Source organism: Heterodontus francisci, chromosome 30, assembly GCF_036365525.1.
Source record: "Heterodontus francisci isolate sHetFra1 chromosome 30, sHetFra1.hap1, whole genome shotgun sequence".
Taxonomy (NCBI): domain Eukaryota; kingdom Metazoa; phylum Chordata; class Chondrichthyes; order Heterodontiformes; family Heterodontidae; genus Heterodontus; species Heterodontus francisci.
In genome coordinates this window covers 10,384,007-10,402,714 of record NC_090400.1, presented here as the reverse complement: position 1 = coordinate 10,402,714, position 18,708 = coordinate 10,384,007, and the positions used below count along the sequence as shown (strand labels likewise).

The following is an 18,708-nucleotide window of genomic DNA, read 5'->3' as shown; positions in this document are numbered from 1 at the left end:
GTGCCAATTTACACTCTTTGCCTGGTAGTTACCATTGGAGTGTCATGAGGCACATTTTGAATAGGTAACCCGTATTTTCAAGTCATCTTCATAATGGAATATGTGAGAACCCCATGATTTTCTTGAGATATAAACGGAGTGCACACTCTCGAGAATCAATACTGACAGAGAATTTGGACTTTCATTAAGCAGTGCTCTTTGTGTTGATGGATGCCATGGGATGTTGCATAGATGCTTGAATAGCCGTATGGTTACAGACAATGAAAGACCAAAACCCTGGAAATGCCCGATTTCTCAAAAGCCACACTCAACTTCTGCTGCACGTCAGTGATGATTTTAATCAATTCAGCATAGTGAAACAAGACATCTAAGATCTGGGTAACACTGTGGTGAACCACATACTGACTGATCTTGCTATTTCCCAGAAGGAGCATGCAACAAAAATGTTGAGTGCTATCACCATTTTGACAGTTGCTGACAAAGCAGTACTGATGTTTTTCCTTGATTGCGGGTTTAATTCCAGGGCTGGTACAATTTATTTATGCTCCTTGGTGAATCATGGCCCCCTTACGCATTGCTCCTTAATGAAGTGAAGGATCCTCGTTACCAGCGGTAGATGCACTGCACAGGGTCATAATGTACCTTGGTTGTCTATGATCTCAAAAGTCCTTGACCCAATTTTATTGCTTGCCCTCAGTTCCTCCAACACGTGCAGAAAAGTACGATTTTCTGATGACCATGCTGCTATATGGGCTGAACTCACTTTTGATTTACAAGTTGAAGATCGTGTAAGCATGCACCTCTTACTTGACCCTCCCTCCCCACATCACAATCTTATCCTTGTGCCTTTTTCCTTTCAGATACCCACGTCATCCAGCCTGGCCAAGCAGTGGAGGGACAGCAAGAAGACAGTGATGATGAAAATGCACCGTCACTCAATTTCACACTCGCAGCCACCAGCTCAGATACTGACACTATGCATAGAGGATGGCAGAAAGGCAGGGTCTGCATGTGGTGAAAAACCAGGCAAGAGTGGCCCAAGGCCAGGGAAGAGGGCAAGGATAGCACAGGTGCCAGCTCACCACAGGGTGAGGCCGCACATATGTTATGATGCAGTGGACTCAATGAGCAGTTCATTGGGACAGCCTGCAGAAGTAGGCTGAATGGGTATGCACAACAATGGTGCATTAAGAAGCCTCTGGTCAATATTAAGGAGCACGGAGGAGTCCAGCACCAACCTTGCACAGGACATTATGCAGAGCTTGGGGCTCATCCTTTCCAGCATGGAAACAGTTGCCACCTCCATCAACACACTTGTGGATCTAACCATGATGCAGAGTCTGATGGCTAAGTTTCAGCTTTCTCCACATGTCAGTGAACATAACTTAAGAACCTAAGAAATAGCAGCAGGAGTAGGCCATACTTGAGCCTGTTCTACCATTCCATATGATCATGGTTGACCTGATACCTTAACTCCACTTACCTGTCCACTCTCTATATCCCTTGATAGGGAGGTAGATAATCTGTCTACCTCAGTCTCAATGATGGAGCAGCCACAATCCTCTGGGATAGACAATTCCAAAGATTCACAACCGTCCGAGTGATGAAATTCCCCAGGCAGTGAAAACAACCTCTCAGTGTCTACTCTGTCAAGCCTCTTCAGAATCTAGTTTTAATGTGATCACCTCTTATTCGTCTAAACTTGAGAGAGTATACCATTTACTCAGCCTCTCATCATAGGATACCCCTTTCATTCTAGGAACGTGAACCTTTACTGTACCACCTCCAATGCAAGTATATTCTTCCTTAGGTATGGAGACCAAAAGTGCACACAGTACTCCAGGTGTGGTCTCACCAAAGCACTATACAATTTTAGCAAGACTTCTATATTCTTGTGCACTAATCCCCTTCCAATAAAGGCCACCATGCCACTTGCCTTCCTAATTGCTTGCTGTACCTTCATGTTAATTTACTGTGCTCCTTGTACAAGTACACCCAAGTGTCTGAACATCAACATTTAGAAGTTTCATCCCTCTTAAAAATATTCTGCTTTTCTATTCTTAATACCGAAATGAATAACCTCACACTTCTCCACATTATACTCCTTCTTGTTGCCCACTCATTTAACCTGTCTATATCTCTTCGCAGCCTCTTTGTGACCTCCTCACAACTAATTTCCCACCTATCTTTGTTTCATCAGCAAACTTGAGTACATTACTCTCGGTCTCTTTGGCTAAATCATTAATATGGAATGTAGATTGCTGAGGCCTCAGCATTGATTCTTGCGGCATTCCGCTAGTTACAGCCTGCCACCTTGAAAATGTCCCATATATCCCTACTCTCTGCTGCCTATCCGTTAACCAATCCTCCATCCATGCTAATATAATACCTCCAACTCCATGAGCCCTGATCTTGCGTATCAACCTTTGTATGGCACTTCATTGAATGACTTTTGGAAATTCAAGTATACTATATCTACTGGCTCCCCTTTATCTACTCTATTAGTTACATCCTCAAAAAACTCTCAAATTTGTCAAACACAGTTTTCCTTTCGTAAAACCATGTTGACTCTGTCTGATCATACTGTGATTTTCTAAGTGCATTGCTATGACTGCTTTAATAATAGATTCCAGCATTTTCCCGACGATTGATGTCAGACTAACTGGTTTGTAGTTCCCTGTTTTCTCGCTCCCTCCTTTCCTGAATAGCAGTGTTACATTTTCTATCTTCCTATCTGCTGGGAACATTCTAGAATGCAGGGAATTTTGGAAAATTATAACCATTGTATTCACTATCGCTGCAGCTATCCCTTTAGAACCCTCGGATGTAGGCCATCAGGTCCTGGGTATTTGTCAGCTTTTAGTCCCTTAAGTTTCTCCAATACTTTTTCTCTGTTGATATTAATTAGTTTAAGTTCCTCACTCTTATTAGCTCCTTGGTTACCCTCTATTTCTGGTATGTAATTTGTGTCTTCTGTGAAGACAGACCCAAAATCTTTTAACATCTCTACAATTTCCTCATTCTCCATGATATAATTTCTCCTGTCTCTGCCTCTAAGGGACCAATGTTTACTTTAGCTACTCTCCTTTTATATACTTGTAAAATCTCTTACAATTTGTTTTTACATTTCTGGCTAGTTTACTCTCATTCTATTTTTTCCCTATCAAATTTTTGGTCGCCCATTATGGCTTTCTAAAACTCTTCCAATCCTCAGGTTTACTACTGTCCTTTGCAACATTGTAAGCCTCTTCTTTTAATCTAATACTATCCTTAACTTTCCTAGTAATCTAGTCCTTCAAAAGAGAATTGGATAATTATCTGAAGAGATAAAATTTGCAGGGCTATGGGGAAAAGGCAGTGGAGTGGGACTAGGTGAGTTGCTCTTGCAGAGAGGCAGCATGGACATGATGGGCTGAATGGCCTCCTCCTGTGTTGTAACCATTCTATGATTCTATTCTATGATTCTATAAGCCATGGATAGATCTTTCTTGCTGAGTTTTTGAGCAGTGGAAGCTCAGACAAAGTCAGCTTGCTACCATGCAAGCTTAAACTGCTGTCATGCAAGGTCAGATTGCTGCCATCAGGGCTGTAGATTAAAGTATGAAAAGGGACTTACAGGGTGTTACAGCTGTCCAGAAATCTGTCCTCTATCTGGGATTGCTGAGCTGTTGTCTGGGGCAGTGACTTCATAGAGTACGACCCTGCTGTCCTCGAACAGGAAGACAACATTCGTCCTCCTACCCCTGCCACTCTGCCATGTCCTTGCCCATCTGTCTGCTAGCACAGACTGCTGCTGCCCTTGCTGAAATAGTGTAGTCTGAAGCCAGGCCTTCTAGGCTCAGAGCTGCTTGAGGTCGTCCTCCAAGGCCATTTGCAGTCTCCTCCACTGAAATTCTCAACCTTCCACCAGCCATGCTGCAGCCACTCAGGTAGCACATGTAGGAGCACTAGGACGAGCAAAGGCACTCAGAAGACAGTCACAAAGGGAATGCACAAGGGTGATTATTGACTTTTGTATGCAATATGGAATGATTTAATTTATAAATTTGGTTTGGAATATTTATTTTGTGGTGGTTTTTATTTTTGCACTGCGGCCAAGTATACGCAATGATGGTCAGTGAGAGGGACGTTTGGTGAATAGGGAATTGGGGTTGCAGTTACCAGCATTGCACTCAGATGAATTTTTCACAGACAGCCTGACCAGGAAGGGGCTGTCCAGTTTGCCTCCTCTCCTCCTCCTCATGCTCCTCCTCCTCCTGAGCTGCTCACCACATAGGTGGTGGCAAGCGCTGTCCCCTCACGATGGAGAGGTCATGCAACATGCAGCAGACCATGACGATTCTTGACGCCCGTTCTGCCAAGTACTGCAGAGCTCCTCAGAGCGGTCCAGGCAGTGGAAGCGTTGTTTCAGTATGCCAATGGTCTGCTCTATCATATCTCTCGTTGTAGCACAGCCATCATGGTATGCATTTTGTGCACCTGTGCGTGGGCTGCACGCCGGAGTCATCGTTTATGTCGTCAGCAGGTAGCCCTTGTTGCTCAGTAGCCACCCTTTGGTTTGCCGGGGTGACTCAAATGCAGCTGGCACGGCGGACTGCCACAAAATTAAGGCATCATGACTGCTGCCAGGATATTGGGCATTGATCGGTATGATTCGTTGTCTATGGTCATACACCAGCTAGATGTTGAGGAAGTGGAATCCATTTCGGTTCCGATATAGGGCAGAGTTGACATGTGGTACCCACAATGCGAAGTACATGCAGTCAATGGCACCAGCACCATGGGGCAGCCTGTGATCCTAGTAAAGCCACATGCTTGCTGTGCCTGCTTCTCTCTGGCAAGAGAGAACAAAATGAAGTTAACTCAATGAACAAAGAGTATCTGTGACCTCCCTTATGCAACAATGGATGGCAAACTGTGAAATGTCTCCAGCTTCAGCCTGGAAAGAGCCAGACACAAAAGTTCGTCACAATGGTCACCTTCACAGCCACAGACAATGTGGTCCTTGCCCTGCTCTGAGGTTACAGCTGTAGCTGCAGGTTTCAGTGAGGACATCCTTACTGAGGCACAGACATTGCACACATTGTTCTGTGCTGCAGGTTCAGGTAGAAAAATTTCTTCCTGAATACCTAGGGCAGATATGGCCTCCTGCTGAGACCCTTCTCCCCTCCTCCTTCTTCTAGCAGCTGGTTCTGCTCTATGTAGCCTTTGTTCATTCTCCAAATCATGGTGTATTCTACGGGGAATGGTTACTAATGCACCCATGCCTGGGAGCAACTGGTTTGTGCAGAAGCCTGGAAGTCAGTAAAAAAAAACTCCATGAGCACCTGCCACACCACTCCCACTTTTACAACTTTAATGGCTGCAAACACTTGTAGAATCAAATCGAAGCAACACCCAGAATAAATCAACCAGCTACTAACCTGCAAGTAGTTGATGATTCCTTTAAATTGCCCTGGTCAGTGGGGCAGTCCCTCCTGCTGCTGGACATGTGTTCAGCTGTGTGAGGTTAAGAGAGGGCATAAGGTGGAGGGTTGAGTTCCAAAATGGCACCGCTGGCATCTAATCAGCTTTATGATGTCAGTGCTGCATACTTCCGGTGGACATTCACTGTGCATATACACCCAATGCCCTCACCAATATGATGTGTGGCGCTACTTGCCCCAGACGTGTGAGTGCACACCATAAGCACCATTTCAGACCCTAAACAGCAGCCGTAGTGCTCAAACAAAGGGTGCTACTGATCCCAATTTCATGCCATTACACACATCGATGAAGAAGTAAACTAACGAATGCTAAACATGTTTAATGCTCACAATTTAGATGACATGCTTAGAAAGCATGACACAAAAGAAATGTTATTCTAAAATCACATAAATAATAGTGTTACCCTTACAAAACAATACTCCCAAAAGCCTGGAGTTAACCTGACATCACGTTAAAGGAAGTTGCTTTACATCAGGAGCCACAGCCAAGCTCGAAAATGATTCATAAGGCCCAACTATTGCTACCAATTTAAAATACATCTAGTGTACAAGTTGCCCAGTTAAAAATTATATAGCATGAAATATTCTCTGACAAAGTATGCTCACAAGCAATAGTTGTTCTGAAGTTTGGAATGTATTTAGAACAATTTGTTCAATATTTTGTCGGCTGCTACCAAAAATACTTACCGCTCCATCATACGTCAAAGCTTCTTTAAGAGATTCCAAGTCATCAAATTCTACATAACAGAAACCTGAAAAACATTTAAATTCAATTTTACACACAATACTGATCACCAACATAAGCATGTGTATAAACACAACTGCTGTGGCACCAAATAAACAGCTATTATTTCAAATGAGTTAGAACAAAGAGACAAAACAAATGCCTCTTTTGCTGAATGTTTGTAAGCTATTCAACTATAGGATGGCTGAGTGAGTTTATCTACTCAGTAATGGAGCCATACAGGCCAGAGAGATAGGCCTGAGGATTGGTCTCTGGTTTGTAAGCTGATCTTAGCTACAATGGTAGTCAAAGCAATGCAGCTGACCGCACCCTCTGTGCTGGTGATCGCTTTTCAGTGAGTGTTGCTGGAAGTGCAGACTTTAGATGAGAACAGGATATGTTGTGATGCTTCTGATAGTTGAATATTCTGCTCACCCTTATTGTGAAGACTTACACGTGATTACTGGCCACACATGCGAGCTACCAGAATTTGTATCACAACAGAAGAGGTGATAGAAAAGAACTCTCCCAGAAGCTTGTGGAAAAACGGTGTAAGAATCCTTGCCATATTTGACTGGAATGTGATGTAAATGGGTTAAAACCTCTGCTAAACAGCAGAGAGACAAATTTCAAATCACTGTATTAAGCATTCTTACATCAGTACATCAGTGTAACGTCAAGGGCAATGACTACTAAATTACAATAGCATAACTGCTTTTTAACAAAAACAAGAAATGCTGGATTCACTCAGCAGGTCTGGCAGCATCTGTGGAAAGAGAAGCAGAGTTAACGTTTCGGGTCAGTGACCCTTCTTCGGAACTGCTTTTTAAAATGTTTTTCATTTTACAACACAGGACTCTAGCAAAATTGAAAATCTAAAGATTTTGTCTTCAAATAAAATAATCTGGATTCAAGGTTTTTTTTAATTAAAAGAATTAAGAAATGGTTATAATATTCATAAAAATTTATTGAAAATCACTCATCCAGTTTATAGGTTAGGAAATAAGTGCAAGTTTTGAAAGCTGTAACGAAGATTAAGTAATCAAAAGGAAAACAGGTCTTTAAAATAAGAGGGCAGCTAAATCTCAAGTCTATAAAACAAACTTACAACTTGCATTTGCATAAAAATAAAGCTCAAAACTTGTTGAGCACTATACCTTTGAACTTGTCTGTCTCTTTGTCTCTGACTAGTCGAACGCTCCTCACATTCAGCTCCTTAAAGATGGCATCAATGTCTCCCTGCACAGTATTAAAAGGTAAATTTCCTACATAAGCTGTGTATGGGGGCTCTGTCGGTAATTCCTTCTGTTTTCGAGCACCACTAACACGAGATCTTCTGAAACAATACAAAACAAAGTCAATCTTCAGGCTGTCCCAAGTGACATTTATCCAGAACCTGAGTTTATCTCATCTTATTGAACGACTTCATAAGATTTGGCATAGGCAGCTTCAGTTTTATCAAATTGTCCTAAAACTCAGAAACTGTTACATATCTTCCACTCCTCACTTCGACCTTGCCTGCTCCCTACCCAAACTTTCATGATTTCATACAGTGATAACGGCACTGAAGAGGACATTTAGCTCCTCAAGTCCATGCCAGCTCTCTGCAGACCAATTCAATCAGTCCCATTCCCCAGCTCTATCACGATAGCCTGCAAGTTTATTTCCCTTAAGCACCCATCCAATTTCCTTCTGAATTCATTCATCAACTCCACTTCCAACATCCGCGTAGGCAGAGTGTTCCAGGACATTACCACACACTGCATAAAAAAGTTCTCCCTCACATCCCCTCCGCATCTCCTGCCAAAAATCTTAAATCTGCGTTCCCTAGTCCTTTTACCATCAGCTAATGGGAATAGTTTTTCTTAGTCTACCCTATCCAAACCTGTCAGAATCTTGTACACCTGTATCAAATCCCCCTTCAATCTCATTTGTTCCAAGGATAACAACCCCAGCTTCTGCAACCTAACCTTCTATCTAAAATCCCTCATCCTTGGAACCATTCTGATAAATCTCCTCTGTGACCTCTCGAGAACACTCACATTCTTTCCAAAGTGTGGTGACCAGAACTGGATGTTGTGGCCTAACCAGAGCTTTATAAAGGTTCAGCATAACCTCCTTGCTTTTGTACTCTATATCTCTATTTATGAAGCCCAAGTTGCCATATGCTTTGTTAAATACTCTCTCAATATCTCCTGCCACCTTTAGAGATCTAAATGAACCCCAAGTCCCTGTACACGCTTTAGAACTGTACCATTTAGTCTATAATGCCTCTCCCCATCCCTTTTACCAAAATGCATTATCTCACATTTCTCTGTATTAAATTCTATATGCCACTTATCAGCCTATTCTGCTAGCTGATCTATGTCCTGTTGCAGTTGATTGGTATCATCCTCACTATTTGCCAAATCTTGAAGTTTGGTATCGTCTGCAAATTTTGAAATTTTATTCCATATTCCAATATCCAAGTCAATTATGTATCTCAAAAAAAGCAGTGGTCCTGGCACTGAACCTTGGGGAACACCGCTGTCTACCACCCTTCAGTCTGAAAAACAACCATTTACCACGACTTGCTGTTTTCTGTCCTTATGCCAATATTTTATCCAAGCTGACACTGACCCACCTATTCCATGAGCCGCAATTTTGGTAATCGGCCTTTTGTGTGGTAAATTAAATTAACTTTTAAGTAAACTCTGATGGTAAATTATTTATGCAGAAACTGGTTGCTATCTCTTGTTGCTTGTATATTTAACCAGTGTCAGCACAATCTGTATATGTAGGTTTGGGTAGCAATGAGAATTTAATCCTTCAACAGCATGTGCTTATGACTACAGCAACCACTATATGAATTATTTAACTTGGTAATAATAGATTGCTACTGGGACTCTTGACATTAAGAATGCGCAAATCTCCAGCTTGCAAATTGCAACTTATACTTGATGATTGTGCTGAGTGCTTTCTCAACAGTAGGGAGTTGTTGCAATACAAATACAGGGGAGCGGGCAAATAGTGCACTTATAGAAATGTTAGCCAATATCTTTTTTTTTAAACTCTTTCATGGGATATGGGCATTGCTGACAAGGCCAGCATTTATTGTCCATCCCTAATTGTCCTTGAGAAGGTGGTGGTGAGCTGCCTTCTTGAACCACTGCAGTCCATATCAAAATACCAAAAATATGTCTTTTTTGTGAATGAAACTGAACATAATGTTTTTTCACCTATGGACCTTGGATTAAAGTCAAATCGTCTCACCAGCATCAATAGTCTTATGCACAATGAGTATGGGCAATCTCAATCCAGATCTAAGTGGCTATGAAATCATTGCACGAAAATGTCCAATATTTATCACAAATTGGCAATCTTACTCAGCAAAGCAAGTTGTACAGGAAATAGAAATAGTGCACTGGTGCAGTAGGAAATGCTTTTCTCAAACTGAAAGTCAAAGCACATTGTTACGACCAGGTGAGAAAGAGGTCTAGGGATTCCCTTTCAGCCTTCACCTGGTCTTACTGTAACAGGGTTTTGTTTTAAACACACAGTGTTTTAGCTCCCCCTTGGTGAATCCTTGTTGACCGCTTTCCAATTATAAGGCAAAGAAATGCGCATAAACAGGCTTTCTTAGGTTTAAAGAAAAGTGAAATTTATAAAAACTTAAACTCTAATTTGGTTACTGCCTACAGATACACACCGTGCTTCACACTAGCATGCATACGTGATACGCATATGCAAATAGAGATAGAAAAGAGCAAAACAAAAAATAAAGTGGAAAGGTTTGAGGCAATATCTGGAGTTTTTTTGTTACGCGTCTTCGAGCTCATTGTAGAGTCCTTGTTTGTAGATGGATCTTGCTTTTCTTTGGGGCCCAGTATTCTTAAACCTTGTTCACTGTAGGAGACTTTTGTCTCTTGTGGTTCATATGTCTTCAATGGATTCCGAAGCTGGTGAGAAAGAGATGGAGCAGACAGGAGGAGAGGAGGTGTTTTCAATCCAGGAGCACAGAGCTTTCGGCCAGTTCAAACACTGTCTCTACTATATAAAAATCCCCAAATTGGCCAGCAGGGTAGTCACGTGACTAGTATAACCACTTCTGGCTTTGTGTATTGGGTGGGTCAGGGAATGGTCCTTTGTTCCAGGCAGAGTCTGGTAATATGCAAAAATGTCCTTCCAGCCAGGGGCCTGCAACCCCTTGTTATAGGCCTTCTCTTCCTCCCAGCAACAATTTGAAATTTAATGTCCATGTGGCAAAATTAACCTGCCCAATTCTTGACAGGTAGGGGCCTGCACGACAACATTCTTGCACCAAGATTGAGTTTTGCTCTGGAGCTGGCCGCTACCATGCTGGATGGCAAAATGCAGAAATGTACTATTCCTCGAGCACTGGTCCCTCTCACTTCAACAATAATAAAATTCACCCAAAAATCTAAATGAAAAATTAAATTCTAACATGACGCAGAATATTTTGGTGCATCATGAAATTCTGCAATGTATTCAATTGTTTGTTAGAGCCCAATGTCTTGACAATATCTGTTTTCATTTGTGATCTGTGGCTGTTCATTTAATTAAATCTTTGCAGGAAATTCCAAGATTTGGGAAACTTTAACATTTATAAGGAACATACCACAGTATTCAAAGAATACTGCATATCATTAATCACTATTATATAATCTATATACAGTGGTATGTTCTAATCTTCTATCACATGTATGTGTGTAATCTGATGAGCTGAACAAAATATAGAAACCGCCATTCATGATGTTCTCATACAGTCATAGAGACTGAGTCTATCGAGAGATACAGCACCGAAACAGGCCCTTCGGCCCACCGTGTCCGTGCCGACCATCAACCACCCATTTATACTAATCCTACATTAAACCCATTTTCCGTCTCACATCCCCACCTTCCCTCAATTCTCCTACCACCGACCTACACTAGGGGCAATTTTTTTTACAATGGCCAATTTACCTTTTAACCTGCAAGTCTTTGGCATGTGGGAGGAAACCGGAGCACCCGGAGGAAACCCACGCAGTCACAGGGAGAACTTGCAAATTCCGCATAGGCAGCACCCAGAACCGAACTCAGGTCGCTGGAGCTGTAAGGCTGCGGTGCTAACCACTGTGCCACTGTGTGTAATACATAATGTTAAAGGGTTAGAGTTGTTACAAAAATCATGTTTGAATGCTGCTGTTACCTTTGACTCACTTGAACTAAAAGACACTTCATAAGCCGAGATGTTAACATTGAGACTTTTCCAACACCTTTTATTCATATCAACGACTAGATGGCAGTTTGTCCAAAGAGTTCACATTCTGAAAATCTTGAGATTGTGTATACTTGGTCTAATAATTAATCTTAATCACAAGTTTCTGACTAAAATTCACATAGGAAGCATCCTGACAATCCAGAAGGTAAAAAATATTAAAAGAAAGCTAGACCCACTTCCTACAGGCTAAAACTTAAATGAATTTATTTACCATTGGATGACTTACAGAAAGTTAGCCAAAATACTACACATACAACTCTACTTTTAATACACACAACTGTGTGATTGTTTAAGACTATCGGATTCTCTCGATTTCTGGCTGAGTCTAAAATGAGAGATCACTTTTTTGCAATACATAAGCAGCTATGTGTAAAGTTCTGGCCACTCTGAATGTACGTCAGCCAAACAGCAGAACTAAAAACTTGAAACCAGCCCTGGGACCTCTGTCTAAATGATCCATTGTGGCATAGAAGCAATACCTTTGAAGGTCGTCTTTAGTCGTCACTTTGAGTGGAAGCCCACACAACATACAAGTTGACAAAATATTTGGTTGACATGTTGACAGGTGGACAAAAGTCCAGGAAATCAAACAATGGGCAATTTTTAGGAGACCAACAAGATACACAAATTGTAAACTGCAGTCCAGACTGACATCAAATCCTAATAAATTTTTTCTTAAGAAGTTTGTTTTTTATATATATAATGGGATATGACAGCTGGAGGTAATTACCTTTTGAAAGACACTTAAAGTGTGGTCATTCAGAATGGATGGTTTTGAAGTATAATCAATTAGTCCGCTAATTGTTTATTTACTTTAAACATAAATATGCAGACATTTCCCAATTTCGGATACCAGATATGTATTATATCTACATGGAGAATGGTGCCAACAGCCAGCGAAGGAACTGACTTGTATATACTGCTGCAATTTTGAGATTTAAATAGTAAGCAAACAGCAGCATAAACAATATTGCAATCTTCACACTGGTACAAACAATACATTGGGTTTTACAATGTATCATTTACCTTCAGTCTATAATGAGCATTATTAGAAGCAAAATATAAACTATTATTTTCAATCTTTAATTTCCAAATCTTTACCTCCAGTCTTTTTACACACGTTCAGCAAGATTATCACAATGAGATTTGAGTACAGCATCTTATATCCAAGCTCTGAAGCAGTGGCTACAAGTTACATTCAAACCAATTCATAAGAATCAGGGGGAAAAAAAATCACCTGGAGAGGTTTGAGTTAATTAAGGCGAGCCAGCATGGATTTGTAAAAGGCAGATTGTTTTGATTAATCTAACTTGTCAGGCAATCCCCGCATCTGCCAAGAATGAGGAAAATTAATTTTGCCACATGAACATTGATTTTGGACTGTTGTTGGTGAAATAAGAACTTCCTTTAAAAAACAATTGGAGACTTTGGCTGGAGAGAGACATTAGCATATCAACAGACAGTACTTCAAAGAACAAAGGGGCTATTCCCTGCTCCAATTTAATCCACAATGGACTTTTGATTACTAGATGTTGAAGGTGGAAACGCTAGCATTCCAGGTTAACTGCTAAGATGGCCAAATACACAAACAGACGTGGTCAGACCGGTTTGGTCATATGACTAACTGTCTGGAGTTTTGTGAATTTGAACTTCCAACAACGAATTTGAAATCAGAAAGCTGTTTTCTCCTGGACTGAGAACACCTCTCTCCTGTCTCGCTCATCTCACTGGCTTCGGAAATCATTGAAGACACATGAACCCCAAGAGAGAAAGGTTTCCTACAGTGAACAAGGTTCAAGAAGAATACTGGGTCCCAACAAAAAGCAAGACTATTGACAAAAGGACTACAGTGAGCTCAAAGCACAGTAAACAAGAAACTCTTCTGATATTGCCTCAAACCTCTCCATTTTCTTTTTCTGTCTCTGTTTGCATGTGCGTATCGTGTATGCATGCTAGCATGGGGTGCGGCATGTATCCGTAGGCGTTAACTGAAATCGAGTTTAAGTTTAAGGCTTAGTAAATTTCACTTTTCTTCTTTAAACCTAAGAAAACCTGTTTATGCTCATTTCTTTGCCTTATAATTGGAAAGCTGTGAACAAGGATTCACAAAGGGGGAGCTAAAACACAGTATGTTTAAAATTAAACCCTGTTACAAGAAGACCAGGTGAAGACAGTAAGAGACCCCTAGACACCTTTCACACCTGGTCGTAACAAACTGAATTTTTTGTTGAAGTGACAGAGAAGGTTGATGAAGGAAATGCAACGATTGTTGTCTGTATGGATGTTAGGAAAGCGTTTGGTAAAGTACCACAAAAAACGCTGGTTAACAAAATTAAGGCTAATGAAATAGCAGGGTCTGTGTCAGCTTGGATAAAAATTGGCTGAATACCAGACAACAGACAGTCACAGTAAATGGTTGTTTTTCAGACTGGAGAATGGTAGGCAGTAGTGTTCCCCAAGGTTCAGTGCTAGGACCACTGCTTTTTTCTTATATTGACTTGGATATTGCAATACAGAGTAAACATTCAAAATTTGCCGATGATACCAAACTTAGAGATGTGGTAGAACGGGAGGATGGTACCAATTGAATGCAACAGGATATAGATAGGCTGGCAGAATGGGCAGCCAAGTGAAAGATAGAATTTAATACAGAGAAGTGTGAAGTGATGCATTTTGGTAAAAGGGATAGGGAAAGGCAATATAGACTTAATGGCACAGTTCTAAAGAGTGTGCAGGGTCTGGGGGTTCATGTGCATGGATCTTTGAAGGTGGCAATGAGAGAGTGGTTAGCAAAGCATATGGGATTTTGAGCTTCATAAATAGAGGTATTGAGTACAAAAGCAGGGAGGATATGCTGAACCTTCATAAACTCTTGATAGGCCATAACTGGAGTATTGCATCCAGTTCTAGTCACCACACTTCACAAAGGATGTGAGGGTCTTTGGGAAGGTGCAGAGGAGATTTACCAGAATGGTTCCAAGGTTGAGGAATTTTAGCTACAAGGTTAGGTTGGAGAAGTTGGGGTTGTTCTTCTGGCAACAAAGGAGATTGAGGGGAGATTTAATAGAGCTGCACAAGATTATGACAGGTTTAGATAAGGTAAAAAAAGAAAAGCTATTCTAATTAGTTAATGGTAGAAGGACTAGGGGACACAAATTTAAGGTTTGGGCAAGAGTTGCAGGGGAGATGAGGAAGAACGTGTTTTTACACAGCGAGTAGTAATGACCAGGAACTCGCTGACTATGAAGGTGATTGAAGCAGAGACGATGAATGATTTCAAAAGGAAATTGGATGGGCACTAGAGGGAAATAAACTTGCAGGGCTACAGGGATAGAGCCGGGGAATAGGACTGACTGGATTGTTCTACAGAGACCCAGCATGGACTTGATGGGCCGAATGAGCTACTTCTGTACCTTAATGATTCTATGACTCTTTGCACCAATGTTTGGTAATTGTTATAGACAGGCTAGAGGCCTATGTGGCATTTACATTAGAACAATGTCGGCATGGATGACAGGTAATTATGCTGACAACATGATGCTCATCCATCTTTCTACATACTGTTGTACTGAGAATTCTTCCTGAACATCCACTGAAATAATGGTATCCGCATTGTAAAAGCACCTACAATTAATTGATATATTAACAATGACTTGCACCTATATAGAGTTTCAACATCAAAAAACATCTCAAGGTACATGACAGAGCAAGAAAGAAACATATGCAGTCTTTGTGAGGCATTTAGAGGTGACTAAAGGTTTGACTGAAGAAATAAGTTTTAAGGAGTCTTGCAAAGGCAGGCAGAGAAGTACAAAGGGGGAAAGGTTTAGGGAGTGACCTCTGGAGAAGCCGGGCCACTGAAGACTGTGCTAACAATAACTGAGCAGAAATAGCAGGGAATACAAAATCAGACAGTCAGAGGGCACAGCAGGGAACGGAGACAGGGGGAGGTTGCATAAGTCGAGTGGCTGTGGAGGGATTTCTGAATGAGGATGAGGATTTTTAATTTGATGCATGGGTGGACAGGGAGCCAGTGTAAATCAACTGGGGCAGCAATGATCAATGAGCAGGACTTTGTTTAGTTTTAGTTTAGTTTAGTTTAGAGATACAGCACTGAAGCAGGTCCTTCGGCCCACTGAGTCTGTGCCGACCATCAACCACCCATTTATACTAATCCTACACTAATTCCATATTCCTACCACATCCCCACCTGTCCCTATATTTCCCTACCACCTACCTATACTAGGGGCAATTGCTAATGGCCAATTCACCTATCAACCTGCAAGTCTTTGGCATGTGGGAGGAAACCGGAGCACCCGGAGGAAACCCACGCAGACACAGGGAGAACTTGCAAACTCCACACAGGCAGTACCCAGAATTGAACCCGGGTCGCTGGAGCTGTGAGGCTGCGGTGCTAACCACTGCGTCACTGTGCTGCCCCATTTGTGTAGGATAGGATTTGAGTGGCTGAGTTTGGGACAAGTTGGAGTTAATGGAGGGTGGTGACCAGAGGTCAATGAGAAGTGCACTGTAGAAATTGAGTCTAGATGTTAAAGTATGTGGGGATAAAATATGAATTTGGATGAATGCAAAGATGGAAGTAAGTGATCTTGGTGATAGATGGGATATGGCGCTTGAAACTCAGCCCTTGTTTTATATAAGGTTGATATTAAATACAGTCTGGTTATTGTTAACATAGTAATAGCGTGGACCACCCTCCAAGATCCCTTCAGTCTTCCACATGATCCCATCCTACAATGGATTCTGTGGCTCCACCAGCTTCCAGACAGTGCTGGTGATAATTTCCTTCTTTGGCACGCCTGTTTTCCTAGTGTAAATAGCAGGTCTTCACAGGGTGGAGTTAAAGGAGATAGTAACTAATATTACATGGATGGTCGGAGTAATCTATATTGAAATAGTCACTTGGGCAAATGCAGGTTAATTAGGGAAAGCCAACACGGATTTGTGAAGGGCAAATTGTGTTTAAGACTAACTTGCTGGAGTTTTTTTGATGAGGTTAACAGAGAAAGTTGATCAGGACAATGCTGTTGATATGGTGTACATGGACTTCCAAAAAGCATTTGATAAAGTGCCACACAACAGATTTGAGAGCAAAGTTATAGCTCATGGAATAAAAGAGACAGTAGCAACACGAATACGAAATTGACTGGGTGACAGGAAGCAGAGTGTAGTGGTTAACGGATATTTCTTGGAAGGTTTATAGTGGAGTTCCCCAAGGGTTGGTGTTAGGACCCTCACTGTTTCTGATATATTTTAATAACTTAGACCTTGGTGTACAGGGCACAACTTCAAAATTTGCAGATGATACAAAACTTGGAAACATTGTGAACTGTGATAAGGATAGTGTAGAAGTTCAAAAGGACATAGGCAGATTGGTGGAATAGATGGACAAGCGGCAGATGAAATTTAATGCAGAGACGTATGAAGTGATTCTTTTTGTTAGGAGGAACGTGGAGAGAAATAAAGGGTGCAATTCTAAAGAGGGTGCAGGAGCAGAGGGACCTCGACGTATATGTGCATAAATCATTGAAGGTGGCAGGATAGGCTGAGAACGCAGTTAATGAAGCATACAGCATCCTAGGCTTCATTATAGGGGCACAGAGTACAAAAGCAAGGAAGTTATGTTGAACTTGTATAAAACACTGGTTCAGCCTCAACTTGAGGATTGTGTCCAGAACTGGGTGTCACACTTTAGGAAAGATGTGAAGGCATTGGAGAGAGTGCAGAAAAAGTTCACGAGAACGATTCCAGGGATGAGCAACTTCAGATACATGAATAGATTGGAGAGGTTGGGACGGTTTTCTTTGGAAAAGAGAAGGTTGAGAGGAGATTTGATCAAGGTATTCAAAATCATGAGGGGTCTGGACAGGGTAGATAGGGAAAAAATGTTCCCATTAGTGGAGGGATTGAGAACAAGAGGGTGCAGATTTAAGGTAATTGGCAAAAGAAGCAATCGTGACATGAGGAAACACTTTTTCACGCAGCGAGTGGTTAGGATCTGGAATGCACTGCCTGAGAGTGTGGTGGAGGCAGGTTCAAACGAGGCATTCAATAAGGAATTGGATTGTTATCTGAAAAGGAAGAATGTGCAGGGCTACGGAGAGGGGGTCAGGGAGTCGCACTAAGTAAATAGCTCTTTTGGAGAGCCAGTGGTGACACAAAGGGGCAAGTGGCCTACTTCTGTGCTGTAACAATTCTACGATTCTGTAAAATAACTCTACTCAAGGCTATCCTTCTCCTTTAACTCCCTATCTAATAAACAAGCAGCAATTAAATTACTACTGGTAGCAGTAGGGAGAATTGGTGGGAAAATTGGGTGCAGAAACGACCAAGCTGAAAACTGTGGCAAGAAAAATAATCGTAAGATAAGGTAGGCCTTTTCATACTACAAATCTTATATTCACTTTGTGAAGGTATATTGTCGCTCTATTTGCAGGCTCCAGAAAAGAAAACCTTTCCCAATCTTGGAATCAGTCTAGTGCAAAGCCATGCAGCCCAATGGACTGGGTGAGGAGGGCCTACTCATTGCCTGACCCCATTATCTAAATAATTTGCAACTGCAACACCACAATAACTAGTAGCTTCTTTTTTTAAACCAAGTAATCCAGATGAAGAGCACATACATGCTAAGTTTTCAAAGATCATGAGAAAGAATGAGAATAATTAAGAAGCAGTGGTTAAGTGAAGCTAAGCTTGAGATCTAAGCATCAGTAGATTGTAGGAGGAAGGGAAAACCGAGGGAGGCAAGGAATTCCAATTTGAGATCTAGGGGATAAAGGTGAGTTAGACAGTGCAATGTATCTTCATATCAACGTGAATAGAGTGGCTAATTTGGAGCTTAGCTGAAATAAGACAGGAAGAACACTAGTAAAAGAGAGAGAAATATTAATATAATACAATACTACCTGATATCCAGTATTAGTTTAAACAAAAATAATTAAAAGATACATTTAGTACAATTATTGTACAAAAATTTCCTGATTTTCTATTGATCTTCTGCCTGCAGTACACATCTCCATCATAATTTCACAATGAATGTGACGTGTAGAAAATTCTCCTCCCAATTTGTATGCCATTTATTACCATCCCAATACATTTTTCTAGGCCAAGAAGTATCAATTGAAATGTTGGCAGTGAGATGTTGTTCCTTCTTATGGTTACCAAAGATTAATGGTAACTCAGATTTTTTAGTGACATTTATCTCATGGACAAACAAC

The 18,708-nt window shown here is 41.3% G+C and overlaps 1 protein-coding gene across 3 annotated transcripts in view; it reads right to left on the bottom strand.

Annotated features, from left to right (window-relative positions):
• Positions 1 to 18,708, bottom strand: part of eif4h (eukaryotic translation initiation factor 4h) — a 75,516-nt gene that overhangs the window by 35,209 nt on the left and 21,599 nt on the right. For 2 of the 3 annotated variants that reach the window (XM_068010084.1, XM_068010085.1), the window contains exons 2-3: positions 7,368 to 7,546; positions 6,174 to 6,238 (exon numbers count right to left, since the gene is read on the bottom strand). In XM_068010084.1, coding sequence (XP_067866185.1) covers positions 6,174 to 6,238; positions 7,368 to 7,546 — 244 coding nt within the window. The remainder of the gene's footprint in view (positions 1 to 6,173; positions 6,239 to 7,367; positions 7,547 to 18,708) is intronic. The other variant, XM_068010086.1, reaches the window with a different exon arrangement.